Genomic DNA, 12,871 nt, shown 5'->3' on the forward strand with positions numbered 1-12,871 from the left:
GGTTCAGTCTGGCTCATTGCTCTGGGCAATGAGGGAAGTTTGTTGTATGTTGTGATAGAACCTGACTGCTTTTGCTTTGGTGCCTCCAACAAAGCATTCAGCAAAGTTGAGCAGGTCTAATAAGTTCACTTCCCTTGGATGGCATTGGCAATCACTGTACAAGTAGAAACATAGGCAGCAATCCTGATTTTAATTTTTCATGTTATGTCTCCCTTGTTGCCAGAAGTTCTTAAATGGGTTTAAAAACATGTGTCCAGAAAATTTAAAGTTTTAAATGGACTGTTTAAAATCTGGCACCTTATCCTTGGGATGGAGGAGACTCCACTGCTTAATGTTACCTGCTTTTGAAGTACAGATGTTCTTGCATTTCCCCCTAGGTTAAGTGCTTTTTTTAAAAAAAAAAAACCCTGCACACAATTGCTCTCACTTTCAGAAGCCTGTTATGCCTGCAAGGATGAATCAGCACTGGGATATTACAGTGAAATTCTGGGCATCCCCTTGTTTCATGGAAAGCAGCTGCCTTATTACAGAGGCAACTAAAACAAAGCAGGTCCCTAAGAGTAAGAAAAGCAATATACAAAGTCACAAGAACTCCCAAGAGCAATGAAAATACATAAGTTGAACAGTTGCATCTGGAGATCCAATTTTTCAGGTATTTAGATAAATTGTAATTGTTATGCAATTGTGGCAATCATTTCTGCTTATTGATATATCTCTATCTCTGTATGTATGTATGTAAAACATGTTCATTTTACAGCCCAATTCAAACCTAAGATCTGCCAAGATGAGCTTGGATTTGGTGGGTCTTGGCCTCTTGCGCTTTCCTGCCTGTCCCTTGTTCAGCTGGCAGAATTTACATGTGACCTAGCAACCCAGTGGAAGAAGTTAGCAAAAATGGTGGTGTGTCAAATTCCTCCCAAACAGAGAACTTAAACTGGCATCAGTTATGACAGCTTTCTATAATTAGGATTGCTCTGTCAAAATGTTCAATATAAAACATTTTTTTAAAAAATTCCATGGCTTTTTGGGTTCCTGTGACCTTGTCTGCTGATTTTTTTTAATTAGGAGGACAACCATTGAAGCACATCGTAACCCATCAATTCTCTAAATTCCAAAAGAAGGTGGCAGAGGGCCCTTGACCCTAAAGTCTCCTTCCTTTGTAACCACAACAGGAGAATCTGATTACAGGAGAATCAAGCAAATTGGAATATATGTCTGCATTTATAAATTATGCAAAATTCCAGAACATTTACAGTATTTCATATTGCATTGCTTAAAAATAGAGATGTGGAGAGTTCTGTTTTTGCCAGAATCTAGACCAGAGTCCAGGGTCCAGAGTCCAGAGTGGTATTGTTTCAACAATAAATCCAGATCTCACTGGCTCTAGTAAGTTCTGAGTCTGTTCTGGAAACAGCTGGCTATATGGAGAGTAGCACAATGTTGCCACATGGGGCAAATAAGTCTCTTGTCACTACTTAGGTGAAACATCTGAGAAGCTCAAAAGAAGCCAAGAGAGTTTCAATTAAGTCTATTGACATTTCTCAGGGGCTGGCTATGCATCTTGCATCCCTAACTGCAATTGTTATGTGGTGGTTGTTTCCATTGCTGTGCAAAATTCTGGAGGAGCCTGTAAGTGCACCCCCTGGAGAAAGGTAATAAATAACTTTTAAAAAGGTTTGAAGGTTTGAGAAATGGGGGCATTGCTCATATAGTGTACACACATCCCATTCTGTTTTGCACTGTATTTGTCACATGCAGCAGTGTTTCCGTTCTGCTGCAGTTTGTCTTTTGCCAGAAACTTAGTACTTCATCTCACTGCTGCTGTGGCAAAATCACATAACTTACTTAATCATGTAGTTAAGTTATATTGTCATTAAATCATTCCACTCCATTAAACTCAGTGCAAAGGAAACACAAAGCAGTGTGCATAATCAGTTACTGCGTATATTGTTTGTGGGCTGAAAGCAACAACAGAAGCAGAGAACGACTGTATGGACAGATTAGATTCCCATTCAGGGAGCAAATAAGCAAACCTCAGCCATTTCCACTCCTATTTCTGTTTTCGATGGAAAAAGTGTAAGTAGGTTTTTGCAGTGTTTCCAACACCTTCAATATCCTGTTTGACCAGAAGTCACAGTGTTTCGGGGGGAGCAGGGGGCTGATAGGGATGGCAAAGCTGTGGTTTTCCAGATGTTGTTGGATTGAATTTTCCATCATACCTGATGATGGTTGGTCATGCTGCCTGGGACTGATGGAAGTTGAAGTCCAACAACTTCTAGAAGGACACCGGGGGCATGACTCCAGTATGTACTACAGGAAGTGATGCTTCTCTCCATCTACTTCCAAATCTTTTCTACCTGTCTCCAGTCTACATTCCAAAGGTCAAGAGCCATTTTTTTCTCCCCCTCTCAGTGCAGATGACAAGAAGTATGCAGAATGTGGTGAAGACATCATGTTTATTTCTTGCTGAAGACTCGTTACTTACATCACAATCATGGACTATTTAATAGGATCTTATACTCTCTGAAGAAATCTAAGAATAAATATGAAAAAAGAAAAAATTATTTTATTCCACTGGTCTCTGAAGATATATTTTACATTTTTAAACATTCTTGATTTCATGTTGAATATATATACTTATCTCCAAGGGTAAAAAAATCCATCTGAATCTTGTTATGCACCACAAAATAAAATTAAAATCCATTCATTGTCCAAAGCAAAGATTAGCTACACATTAATGATGCCACACAGGAAGTGCTCATTGTCCCAGAAAGCCTCCTAGTCATAGTCAACAGCTCTTCTTTGGAGAAGAAACTGTGGTGGTAAAATGTCACTGTCTTGGATGACCTCCTACTGGTTCTTCAGGCTGCAAAAAAAAGGGGGGAGGAAGAAGCTTCTTACTCATTTGCAACAGGAATGAAAGCACAAAATTTGAGGGCTCTCTGGAGAGAGGTGGGCCAAAGAACAGGCCTTATCTGTAGTAGCCCCTTTTTTATGGGATGCTCTCTCCAGGGAGGCTAACCTGGCGCCAACCATGTCATCATTTTGGTTATTGAGAGCTGTTTGTTTTCCAGAGTTTTGGGGCAGCACCATAATATATATATTATTGCATAGTTAAATCCGCTTTCAATCATGTTTCTGTGGTTTTATTGTAACATTTACATTTTTTGTTCTAAATTGCTTTGGGACTTACTTAGTGGGAAGTGAGGTACACATTTCACAAACCTAACCAAATGATAAGCTTAGTGGCCATGCTGTGGCAAAGCCCACACACTGTTTTTGTGAAATGCTTCACTCCCCTGGGGAGGGGGAGAACTGGCATATTAAATGTTCAAATTACCTGGGGATGGGGGTCCAACATCTTCAAAATGCCCTTTCCATTCAGGTTCCTTGCCTGCAGGACTTTTAGCCATGTGACCACCAACCCCCCTCTGCAAAATTTCCTTTTAAATTCTCAAATTAACTCCAGTGTTATGGCATAAACAGCTTGCTGGACCATTTCAATGTTTCCTGCTTGTTTGTATCTTCCCACTGCACTTTAACAAAACACTGCAAAAAAGAGGAGTAAATAAAAGAGCAACCTCAATGAGGTCACATGTAGGATTGCATGTAGGTCTTGGTGTTATTGTACATATAGTTATCAAGATTGTTTTGGGGCCATGTCATTCAGCTCCTGCACCACACCAAAAAAGAGACTTGATGCAACCATAGGCACAACACAATCACAAAGACTGTTTCTTTGTTGTTGTTTTTCCCTTTCCCCCTTGTGCATGTGAAGACTGAATGCAGCCTGAGACTGGGGGAGAAATGAGTACATTTTAGGCGCATCCAATTGACCTGTGACTGCCAATGCACAGGTCCTTTTGGACCCAGAAGAGGGAGGAATGGGGGCGGAAAGAGGGTGGGATGCTACCAGGGCAGAGCAGGCTTAGGCACACACTGCCGACCAGCACAGGGGCCAGGAACCAACATGTGAGCAAAATGGCTGGTGCCTGGTGCAAGTAGGCATTTAAAGATGAATGCACTTTACAAAACAATATGAAAACAGAAACACGGCTATCCTTCAAAATTCACACTTCTTCCAATTTTGCAATTCAGTTTTCCAGCCAAGTAACCTGTAAAAAAAATGCATATGCTGGGGTAAAGTGTCTACAAAAATGTCCATATTAGTGAAAATAACATGCAAAAATGCATATATAGGGGAAAATTAATTTGCAAAAATTACACACAAATATATTTGGAGAAATAGAATCTCAGGTAGGTGAACTGCCCAATTCCTAGAGGGTTGAATTAGGACGTGGGTGACCAGGGTTCCAATCCTTCCTCAGCCATGAAGTTCACTGGGTGGCCTTGGGTCAGTCACTGCCTCAAAGGATTAAATGAGGAGCCAGCCTGAGATCCTTGAAGGAAAAGGTGAGGCATAAAGGCAAGCAAAAAAAAAATTTCTGTGCTCTGCTGGTTTTGCACCAGCAGGACAGAAGGGCCAGAGTAGCTCTGTGTAGAGCAGAAGGTCCCAGGCACAGTCCCCAGAGGACACCCTGGAGAGCCACTGCCAGTCAGTGTGGAAAATAGTGAGATGTATGAACCATTGGTCTGTCTCAACACAAGGCTGTTCTCTATATTGTTCCTTCTGTGGGGTTGATTATTTTGTCTATTCTTCTTTTCTCTGGTGCTTTCTGTCCCAGTTTTTCCCTCCCACTGGTTACAATGGGAAGAACAATTGGCACGCCAACTCTGATGCACTTTCCCCCCATTCTTGGTGTGTGTGTCTGGTGAATGCGAGGATCCAATGAATGCTTTCTTCTTGATGGTGCCACTGTTGGGCAGGTGGTGTAGGTGATGCTGGACATGAACATCATCTGTGAACATCTTCTCTGAGGTTGGAGGGGGAGACACACTCTACCTGGTGGCCCCTGGGCTGGGATGCCCTCCCAAAAACCACAGGAAAGCATCTAAACAACTAACAGTGAGAGAACAAATGTTTTCTTTTGGGTGCAAAAGTCATTCCATCACTATAATATATATGCCCCTGAAAACCATTACACATTCAGTGATTTTCAAAATGTGATCAAAATACTTAAACAAATCAAGATAACTATTTCCTCCTTTCAACAAAAAAGAAAGATGAGAACTTTAAATCTCATCATGATGGAACTATTCCAGCCTCTTTCTAGCAGCACAGAAGTATTAAATTAAAGTGCCTTTAAATCGCAATTAGCTTTTATAATTATTCATCTGCTAGAGTTATTATTGCACTACAGACCTCTTTTTCATATATTAGTCAGTTCTCTGCATGAAACATGAAGCTCATAGAATAAACTTGTGGCTATTAATAAATGCTGCAGCAATTCAAATTACCCCCCAAAATAATAATCTTTTAGAAAAAATGGGGCAGATGTGCTTTATTGCTTTGGTGCTGGGCATGTTTAGCCTGGAGAAGAGGAGGTTAAGGGGTGATATGATAGCCATGTTCAAATATATAAAAGGATGTCACATAGAGGAGGGAGAAAGGTTGTTTTCTGCTGCTCCAGAGAAGCGGACACGGAGCAATGGTTCCAAACTACAAGAAAGAAGATTCCACCTAAACATTAGGAAGAACTTCCTAACAGTAAGAGCTGTTCGACAGCGGAATTTGCTGCCCAGGAGTGTGGTGGAGTCTCCTTCTTTGGAGGTCTTTAAGCAGAGGCTTGACAACCATATGTCAGGAGTGCTCTGATGGTGTTTCCTGCTTGGCAGGGGGTTGGACTCGATGGCCCTTGTGGTCTCTTCCAACTCTATGATTCTATGATTCTATGATTCTATGCTTAACAAAATTTCCTTAAGTTTTATGGAAATCTAACTGGGGAGAGTAACTTGAACATCTCTCAGGAATATATTTTGATTATGTGGGATTTTTACTTTAAAGGCGAATGAAGATGAAGGCAATGGAGGAAAACATTGTCTTCCTAGAAATGCAAGGTTATAAAAGCAGACAATGAAGGCATTCGATTTTAGTGGCCCTTGTAAAGGTATATTGGGGAAGCTGAGAGAACACTGTGCTTGACAGCAAATTTAAAAATCTGGGGGGTGAGTTAAGGAATAGCACCCCCCCACACTCTTTTTTTCTGTGTAGTGGAGCTGACTTTGGAGAAATCAAAGCTAAATCCCAGAAGCTCTTAGCAGTGGTGCCATGGGCTCAGGGTGCTGGCCTGATGTGGGAGCCATGATGCTCACTGGGTGAGCTTGGGCCAGTCTCTGTCTCTTAGGCTTGTTGTAAGGATAAAATGTGAAGGGAAAGAACTATCACCACAGCGGTGGTGCGCGGGGTCCGGCCCCAGGTCCCGTGCACCACAGTCCAGAGGAGGAGAGGAGCAGGGAAGCTGCTGCCCACTCTCCTCCTGCTCCAGAGTAGCTGCAGCCAGGCGAGAGGTGCACTGCGGCTGAGGAGGATGGGTGGCAGGATTGCTGCCCACTCTCCTGCTCTCCTCCCCTAGAAGGATGAGGAAAATTGCAAAAGAAGCATCCCGAGAAGAGAGTGGATGATTTTGGTTAAAACAATCAAGTGGGCACATATGAGGCAAGTAGACTGATTCCAAGCAGTGGAGGGTTTTATATACTAATAGTTTCTTGGGTTCTTCTGTGCTGCAAGTGCTGGCTGGATGCCCAGCTGCAGGTAGTGGGAGACTCTCAGCCGCTCTGTATTAATTCCATCTCAGGGTCCTGGGCTAATCATGAGTAATGCCAGGTGCACTTCAAGGCAGGCTATAAAAGCCATACGTGGGAGGGGCCCGGGGAGCTTCTGCCCAGGTCAAAGGACCTGATGCTGGGAGAGCGACGGTCAGGGTCTTTTTCCTGGAGCTCCGGGCAGCTGAAGGGGAGATTGGGTAGCCCCTGTTGGGTATGTTTTAGTTTATGCTTTGCATGCCTGCTGTTTATTTGTTAATAAAACTGTTTTGGTTCCCCTTCCACCACCTCATTCCTTTTGTCCTGATATCCTTGGAAAGAACTGCTGTATTTGGCAGCATACTTGTTGAGCAAAAATGACAGCCCGAGCCACTGCCAACCCGAGTCGGGGAAAGGGGCTCCCGGTTTGGGCTGGCAGCAGCCACAGCATGTCAAGCAGCCCGAGCTGCCCGAACTGGAGCCCAGGCCACCTGAGCCCAAGTCCCCAACCCCCTAAAAACCTGGACATTTCCTTTAAAATGTAAAAATCCACCCAGATGGGCATGTTCGCCCCCCCCAGAAGAGGACATGACCAGGTTTCCTCAGATGTATGGTAACTCTAATGTGAAGTTACTAATGCCTGAACTACAGTGGTAGTCAATCCCAGACTTGGCTAACAAAATGCACTCCTCAAGACCTGGTACCCTGAGAAGACTCTCTATCCACAAAGACCCCTTAGCACTCTTCACGGTTCTGAGGGCTCCACTTGGCTGCTGTGGTGAATCCAAGGGGCTCCTGGCACATAGAGATGTGCTATGCAGGAGAATGTGCCATTCCAGATAGTGACCCTTGAACATGACATGCACGGTGCTCTGCCTCACAGAAGGATAGTTTCTCAGTCATCACGCGGCTGGAGTTATGTCTGAAGAAGCAAAGTCTCCCTTCTGCCCTGCAGCGTCTCTGCTCCACTGCAGTTCATGTTTCATCATCTTGTTATCCACCGTGGCAGAATTACATAATTAATTACAGACATTACATAAGCCACATTCCACCGCATATACTACAATGCAAAGGAAATGCAAGGCAAAATAAAAAAATATACAGTATCTTATTTGTGGACTGAAAGCAAAGCAGCAGCAAATGCCATTCGTATTCACTGGACACAGGACAAATAAGTGAACATTAGCAATTTTTTCTCCCCTTTCTGTTTCCATTGGAATGCTCCAATGAAAGACCAACCCCAGAAATTTTGGCACCTGAGATTTGTCATTAAAGAACTGAATTCAGTTAAAATATAGCATTAGTATTATTAACTGACAATGCACTGCCTTTAAATATTGCTCTGCAACAGTTGCCTGAGGTGACTGAATCATTCCTCTCTTAACAGTAGGCTTGGCCTTGCATGAGTCGCCTTCAGCATGGTTTCTATAGTGACTATTGCACTATAGCAATTATGTTAAACATCAACTCATGTTTAAATCAATGATTAATAAAATATATTCTAGTTTTCACTAATCTATTGTATTGTTATGCGTGTGTGAGTGCCAGACTCCCCTGTGTACTGAATTTCAGACTCCCCTGTTGTGAATATCTGGGTGCCAGATACTGAACCTTTGGATTCAGCAAATGTTAAAATATAAGCCAGGCCACTTTTGTGATGAGGAAATCACCTGGGGTCAAGGGCCATTAGGAGAACAAAAGGTGACATGCCATGAGGAAAGAGATGGGGCTCTGTGGTACATGGTAAATGGGATGAGCCCCTCCCTCAACTCATAGTTAGTTAGAAGACAAAGGCAGAGTTTGAGGTGAGCTTTTAGAGTTGAAGGGAAAAGGTTACAGTTGGGTAAAGGCGGCAAGCTAGAGCCATCAGAGCATGATGGTTGATTCTGTTTTGAATCTACTGCTGTGGGGGAAGCAAGACCCTCTTGGAGTGATTATGTTGTGAACCCCTCCATTGTAGGATCAGGTTGTATATATGTGTAAATAAACCATATATCATAAAGACACCACAGTCTCTGCTGTGCCTCATTCCCAAAAGGAAGCACCAACTCTGAGTAAAGTTCCTGGAACCACTGGAAATCTTGCAGTGCTCAGAGATTGGGGTGTGCAACAACAGCATGTTCACCTGTCTTCTGATGTTAACTGATTATTAATTTGGGGATAATAATGTATTTTCCCATTCTCCAAGAGAGTTAAGGTCAGCTAGGGTCTAATATTTTTATTTCTTATTCAGGATGTTGCAATCATAAGAAATCCATTCACCAAACCTTGTATGAGTCATCAAAACCAAGTGGTCAAGGAGGAGCTGTAAATCAGACATTTTAGTAATATTGTTAACACTGTTCCCATTTTTTCCAAGACACTTGGACGCATCCATGATTAGTGAAAATAATTCTCTTTGACATTCCCAGTACAAAAGGTCAGGTGGAGCACTTAGTTTATGCCAATTTTTAAAAATTAATGTACTACATTATTATTATTATTATTATTATTATTATTATTATTATTATTATTTAAATTTCTATACTGACCCTCATCTGAAGATCACAGAGGTGTTTGAAACATAAAAATACATCATAATAATAATAATTTATACCCCGCCCATCTGGGTTTCCATAACATAGTAAAAAACAAATACAATAATCCACAAATACAGTTTAAAATACTACAGTTTTTTTAATTAGCCAAAGGCCTAGGAAAAGTGAAATGTTTTTACCTGACACCTAAAGATATGTAGTAAAGACACTAGGCAAGCTTTCCTGGGAAGAGCATTCCACAAGCAGGAAGCCACCGAAGTAAGTTTTTTTAAAAAACCTCAAAAGTTCATCAAGTATACCTATTTAGGAATATGGGACTGGGAGGGGAACACAAACAAGCTTGAAAATGTGTTGTGATTTTGCCCAGACCAAACATGAGCTCAAGCAGGACCGACTCAAGACATTTTGGTACCTGAAGAAAACCACAAAATTTTGCCTACCCCCAACGTGGAAAGAAGGGAAGTAGAGGGAGTGAAGCTCTACATCAGGAACAAGGTGGGGAGTGGAGAGCTATATCAGAAACAAAGGAAGGAACATTCACATGTTCCTAGTCTTTGGAAGCCAAATGTGCTGCCCCCTACCTTGCCTCATGGGTGGGCCAGCCCTGAGCTCGTGCATATTATAACAGTCTCCTTCTAATTCTTTCAATTCCAGAATCTATCTTAGGCTGTGCTGTGAACCAAAAAGCTCTTCAGACCCATCCAGGAAAGACCCATCCAAAGACTCTTCGGAGAAATGTGTCTTCCAATCCAGGGGCGGGGGAACAGGGCAGCATATGAGGGTGTGCAGATGAAGTGGCAGCCACAGCCTCACAGAAGCCATGTTCTGGGACAGGGATGGAGCAGGGGTGAGGCAACGCAGCTACCACATCTCCAGCCCAGCACCACTGCCAGGAGGGTGCCACTTCTCTTCTGTACCCCCCTTCAAGTGCCACTGCTGGAGGCAGTAATAGAGGGATAAAATGGCTCCTGAAATTTGAGTGTGTACGCATTCCTACTGGAAAACAAGCAATAGATAAGGCGTTAGCAGAGAGTGGAAGGGAGAGAAGTCAGCTTGCTCAAGAAGAACAGGCAGCTTCAGAAAGCAGGAGGGGTAGCATTTCCTCACCAGAAGAGGCAGCAATTAATCCCCTGAGCCCAAAGACTAGATGTATGGAAAAGGTATTAGACAGGAAACAAACCCAGAAATGCAATAAATCTTCTAGCTAATTTCACCTTGCATGCTGTGTTATCAAGACAGCAGCCTGGGCTCCTGAAAGGGAGAGTGCTCTTTTGCTTGGATCTGGGTCGCCAGCTTCCCACAGGCATCTGTTTGGCCACTGTGAAACTAGGATTCTGGACTAGATGGGCCATTGACCTAACCCAAAGGCTCTTATGTTCACATAGCATTATCCCAGAGGCACTGGAAGGGGATGGAGGTCTAGGGCCTATTTGGACATCTTTTCAGGTTCAGGCAAATGCCAGTTCCCTAGCAGTATGAGTCTCAAGAATATTGCTTTAATGCCATTGGCTTTTATCTGTTCTCTCTCTCTCTATTCTTGGAGGCTGGAACTCGGTGTCATGTCACATTCATGGTTTTTGTTGAATGCAACAGTCATGCATCTTCTTATCTTCTCAGCAATATAAAAACCTGTGATGGGATTGGGAATAGAGGAGGAATTTGCTTTTTGCAACAGACCAGCTTGCTCCAACACTCCAAAATAAATCAGAATGTGACTCCAAATTGGATTATATACTTATCCAGATTTTGTGATGCAGTCTTTGTGCCTGAAAATATGTATTTTAGGTTTAAAACTGTAGTTCATTGAAAATCATTGAAAATTTACATTTAAAATAACAAATACATGCAAAATGTGTAATTTAAATAGAGATTTTTCATGCATTCCTCCAAAACATCTGCACAAAACAGGATGGAAAACCTAAGACTGAGCAGCAGCAAAATTAGAATGAAACAGAATTAGGCTATTCAGTGCATTTCTAGATGTGGTATCATTATATTGCAAACTCCTCAACTCCTAGGAGTGGAACCAATGAAGTGAAGTTGGGACACAGAAACTTAATTGTAAGAAGAGCATTCTGGACCAGATCAAAGGCCCGTCTAATTCAACACCCCCCTGTTCTTATAGTGTCTGACCAGATGCCCAGGGCAAGCCCCAAAGCAGGATCTGAGCACCAGAGCACCCTCCCCATTTGTGCTTGCCAGCCGCTGGCAACTCAAAGGCATGCTGCTTCTGAACCTGGAAGTAACATAGAGCCATCATGCCTCGTGCTCACTGATGAACTCATTTTTGATGGCGTTTTCACGTGGGAGCCAAGTTCATAAATCATATGTGCTGGGTGAAGAAGTCCTTCCTTTTTCTGGTCTTGGATCCACTGTCCTTTTCATTAGATGACCCTAGACTCCAGCATTATGTCAGATAAATTAAAAACACCTCTCCATACCATAAATCATTTTTGGTAACCTTCAATCATATCCACTCCCACCACCCGATGTTTGCTTCCCCCCCAAACTAAAAAGCCTCCGACATGGCCTTTCCTCATGTAAGAACTGCTGCAGCCCCCTGATCATATGGGTTGCTTCTTCTGAACCTACAACTGAATCATATTGTATTTATCCATAGCTCTCAGGGTGGTTCACAGCATAAAAACAGAAGATCAAAACATAAAATACATAATGAAAAGAAGAACGAAAACAAAACAAACCAATAATGCCCATCACCACCTTTCACAAGCACATTTAAAAGCATATAGCCTGATCACCTCATCTGTCTCCTGATAAATCTCTATGTGGGACAAGAAGCAACAGTTAGAACTGGATATGGAATAACTGATTGGTTCAAAATTGGCAAAGTACGACAAGGCTGTATTCTTCTTCTCCCTGCTTATTTAACTTATATGCAGAACACATCATGTAAAAGGCTGGACTGGATGAATCCCAAGCCGGAATTAAGATTGCCAGAAGAAATAACAACAACCTCAGATATGCAGATGACATGACCTTGACGGCAGAAAGTGAGGAGGAATTAAAGAACCTTTTAATAAGGGTGAAAGAGGAGAGCACAAATTATGGTCTGAAGCTCAACGTCAAAAAAACAATGTGTTGGGATACTGCCAGGGGGACAAAGGCCATCATGCCCCCACGTCGATGCCGGACGATCCATCGATCTCTCGTAGAAATGCAGTTTCAGTCAATCAGCGACACAAGCCTCAAGAAATAGCTTGCCACATTCCAGAGCTCGTGCACGCTCTATCAGCAGAGTTCGCACAGCGAAAGATGCACTCAGGAGAGTATTATTTACAACTTTATTCAGCGTTGATCAGAACAAAGAAAAAAACATGACTACTTCCGGGTTAGCGCCATTGGTAATGGCGGAATCCTTCTGATTAGGAGGGATTTGCTTTGAGGGAATTGGGTCTTACCGCTATGGCGAAAGCGGAGACCCTTCAAAAATCACAGGCGGGTGAAGCCTGTGAACGTGGGGATTCGGCGGGCACCTTTTGCGCCCCCCCCAATTTGTGGGGAATCCCGATTATGGGTTCCGGAGCGAAGCGGGGTGAGTGGCGCGGTGCTGTGAATCAACTGCTTCTTCCTCGGAGCGAAGCCGCACAGCCGTTGCCGGAGAGCGCTGACTTCTTCTTGTGACAATTTGACCTTAAAAGCAACTACCCGTGAGTAGGGGAAAATTGGAAGTA

The 12,871-nt window shown here is 42.9% G+C and overlaps 1 protein-coding gene across 2 annotated transcripts in view; it reads right to left on the bottom strand.

The window, feature by feature from the left end:
- Nucleotides 1–1,733: 1,733 nt before the first annotated feature.
- ZMAT4 (zinc finger matrin-type 4) overlaps nt 1,734–12,871 on the bottom strand; it is a 303,234-nt gene continuing 292,096 nt past the window's right edge. The window contains exon 7 of one of the 2 annotated variants that reach the window (XM_081870079.1): nt 1,734–2,533. In XM_081870079.1, coding sequence (XP_081726205.1) covers nt 2,515–2,533 — 19 coding nt within the window. In that variant the 3' untranslated portion in view covers nt 1,734–2,514. The other variant, XM_081870080.1, reaches the window with a different exon arrangement.

The sequence above is a fragment of the Podarcis erhardii genome (genome assembly GCF_964252035.2).
Source record: "Podarcis erhardii genome assembly, chromosome: 7".
NCBI classification, from domain to species: domain Eukaryota; kingdom Metazoa; phylum Chordata; class Lepidosauria; order Squamata; family Lacertidae; genus Podarcis; species Podarcis erhardii.